At 46.2% G+C, this 3,097-nt stretch overlaps 1 protein-coding gene across 1 annotated transcript; it reads left to right on the forward strand.

The window, feature by feature from the left end:
- Nucleotides 1–370: 370 nt before the first annotated feature.
- LOC123066541 (leucine-rich repeat protein 1) lies at nt 371–2,096 on the forward strand. The gene is made up of 7 exons (XM_044489599.1): nt 371–569; nt 667–799; nt 1,028–1,099; nt 1,184–1,327; nt 1,427–1,579; nt 1,677–1,729; nt 1,871–2,096. The coding sequence occupies exons 1-7, from the start codon at nt 488–490 to the stop codon at nt 1,909–1,911; spliced, it is 678 nt and encodes a 225-aa protein (XP_044345534.1). The 5' UTR covers nt 371–487; the 3' UTR covers nt 1,912–2,096.
- Nucleotides 2,097–3,097: the final 1,001 nt, after the last annotated feature.

Consider the following 3,097-nt stretch of genomic DNA (forward strand, 5'->3'; position numbering starts at 1 on the left):
ACCAAAACCCACGTCCTTCCAGCAGGAAGTTGTCGAGTTGGCACATCTTGACCAGCCTGCCTGGCCGAAAAGTTGCAGAAAGGTCAGTCCAACATGTGTTTTTAGCTGAAGAGTCGAGTCAGTTTGCCTGAGTGGAAGAGCGGGAGACCGATTGTGAAATAAATTATCTCCAGTGGAGGGTCCCATGGAGACCGGTGTAGCTACTCTGCAGGCCGGTGTATATACAATTCTTCCAGCCCTTTCAGCTGGGCTTTCGTTGGTCAAAATGGCAAATATTATACACGAGTTACTTGCACAATTTTCGCCACAAGAGCACAAGATAAAGGTCGGCAGAGGAGAAAAGCCTAGGCTGGAGACCGGGAAAGTTCAAAGCCTTGGTACGACCCAGAGCACCATTATCCGATCTGTAAGCTGTAACGCAGTAGAACTGCATATAAGGACCCGTACACCCTCCTGCTCTAGCATCCTACACCTCACGGCTCCAGCAATGGCAGCTCAGACCGGAGCAGCGCTCCTCCTAGCCGGCCTGCTCCTTGCTCTTGCAACCATTGCCAGCAGCAACACTGAAGGTACTAGTGCATGCTAATTACTTTGCTACTCTCAACTGACCTCTTTGTTGCTCAAAGATTTGGTGCTGAATCGCGTACAATTTGTTGTTACACGAAGGCGACATCCTTTACTCGCAAAGGCAGGTGTGGAAGGACCCCAACAATGTGTTGACGAGCTGGGACCCGACGCTTGTCAACCCATGCACTTGGTTTCATGTCACCTGCAACCTAGACAACTCCGTCACCCGAGTGTATGCCACGTCTCTTTCTCCTTCCTCCTCTGAAGGTCCAAAAAATTTTCATTATAGGAAGTTACCACTCTGCTTGTTTTTGACGAGTTTACCACTCTGCTTGTCTGCATGCAGTTTGCATAATTCTTCTCAACATTCTGGAAAATTAATTTGGACCAAAACTGCATGATTCTTGTTGAATCTCTACAGATTAACTGAATAATACTTGTGTTCTTCCTCACTGTGCAGGGATTTAGGGAATGCAGGCATCTCAGGCACCCTGATTCCTCAACTGGGAGAGCTGAAGAACCTGCAGTACCTGTAAGTGCTGCAACTTGCTGGTAGAGTGCAGACTTGTCAAATTACACTCAAACTTTCTGCAGAATGATTTTCTCATTTTCATAGGGAGCTGTACGCGAACAATATGAGTGGACCAATACCAACGACCCTGGGCAACCTGACAGCCCTGGTCAGCCTTGATCTCTACGACAACCATCTCACCGGCGTGATACCTTCCTCGCTTGGGGCAGTTGGGACACTGCGTTTCTTGTATGAGTCTTGCTGCAATGAATTTCAGTCGACGAGATTCTGAAATGCATACTAATTGTCTCCAACTGCTGAAAACAATCTGTGGGTGCCTATCTTCAGGAGGTTGCATGGGAACAAACTGGCGGGAGTTATACCGGCGTCATTGGGCCGTCTGACGAAGCTTGTCGAGCTGGAGCTTCAGGAGAACATGCTGAGCGGCACGGTGCCGCTGGAGATCCTCTCGCTTGTTCTTGTCGGGGACTTGACTGAACTGTAAGTAGTGCAGTTTGTTTTACACCATAAATTGCATCCACTTCTTTCCTTCCTTTCCCAGTGGCTTTCACTCACAATATTTTTTACCTTCGTGCAGAAATGTTGCGAAAAACAATCTGGCCGGCACTATCAAATCTTCTAAACCAAGAGGTAGGGATGCATATATTTGTGATCTCCAGTTCTTTTTTTTTCTTTTGGTGTGTGTGTGTGGGGGGGGGGGGGGGGGGGGGGGGGGTGCCTTGGTGCCTTTATTTGTGCTCACGGGAATTTTCCAATTGGCATCATTTGCAGTGGCTACTGTGATCCAAGACACGCGCAAGACTACACTCTGAGTAGCAGGCCCTCCTGAACTCCTGCAAGAATAAATTGAATAATGATTTTTCCTTCTGAAGTTGCTGGCAGTAGTTATAGCTACGGCCTGAGCTTTTGCAGACCACTGTTCCGTTAAGAGTCCATACAAAAGTTGTGGTTGAATGCATTGTAGTCCCTTTGGTATCTTCAGAATATTTCAATAACTTGAAACCCTTGTCACTGATGGCTCGCTAAGGGCATTACAACAGGACTGGGCTAATTTGAGGCCCCATACGTCCGCGGATGCGTCCGGCGTTGTGATTAATGGAGATGGATAGAGGAAAGAAAGAATAAAGAATGAAAAATGGTGGTCGACGATGGGCCGCATCCTACGTGACGGATTGTTCGGACACGTCTGAACATCCGCATATCGTCCCCATATATGGGCTCGGTATGGGGATTTGTAGACTGGCCGGACACGCCAGAATAAGTGAAGGGCCCGTTTGGGTGGCCTTTTTTCTTCTCTCTTCTATCCAGGCAATGACCGAATTGTCCGTCCGACGTTTGGCGAGTATAAGGGCTCCGGTTGTAGAAAGGAGATGGCCCTCGGTGTTCTTCATGGCTTGAAAGCTGTTTGTTAGGTTGCTGATTCCAGAAGGTCATGATTGCAAGCCATTTGGGATAACGATCATCGCCGATGGCTTTTATTTAAGGTTTTTTTATTATTTATGTCACTAGTTGTGTTCCCTATTCAGTTTTGTCATTAAAAATTATAACTACTCAAAAATGCCATCGTTTCATGAGATGTTTCATCAAAAATGCCATTGGACACCTAAAAAATGTCATCGTCCCATTAGATGTTTGCTCAAAAATGTCATTCAACATCGTTATTGTCAGGTCAAACCTATTGACCATGTTATATGACCAGAATAACCATAGAACCACATGTGAGTTCTCTCTATCTCAAAATGACAAGTACGTGCCCCACTTGTCAGGACTAAGATGCGAATGATTTTAGAGGAAAATAAGAATGTTGTTGGGGCTCGAGTGGGGCTCACACTTTTTATCGTATGAGATAGAGGGAGAGCAGATATGTTAGTCCATGGGCATTTTGGTCATATAACATCGTAGACGGTCTTTCAGCTGACAATAATGGTGTCTAGTAGCATTTTTTAGCATACTCCTAACAGAGTGATGCCATTTCTTAGCAGTTGAAACTCCTAGTGG

The sequence above is a fragment of the Triticum aestivum genome, chromosome 3B (genome assembly GCF_018294505.1).
Source record: "Triticum aestivum cultivar Chinese Spring chromosome 3B, IWGSC CS RefSeq v2.1, whole genome shotgun sequence".
In the NCBI taxonomy this organism is placed as follows: Eukaryota; Viridiplantae; Streptophyta; class Magnoliopsida; order Poales; family Poaceae; genus Triticum; species Triticum aestivum.

Coding starts and splice junctions, on each gene's coding strand:
- LOC123066541 (XM_044489599.1), top strand. CDS start 488: ATGGCAGCTCAGACCGGAGCAGCGCTCCTCCTAGCCGGCCTGCTCCTT. Junction 570..666: donor TGCCAGCAGCAACACTGAAG/GTACTAGTGCAT, acceptor TGTTACACGAAG/GCGACATCCTTTACTCGCAA. Junction 1,730..1,870: donor CAAATCTTCTAAACCAAGAG/GTAGGGATGCAT, acceptor CATCATTTGCAG/TGGCTACTGTGATCCAAGAC.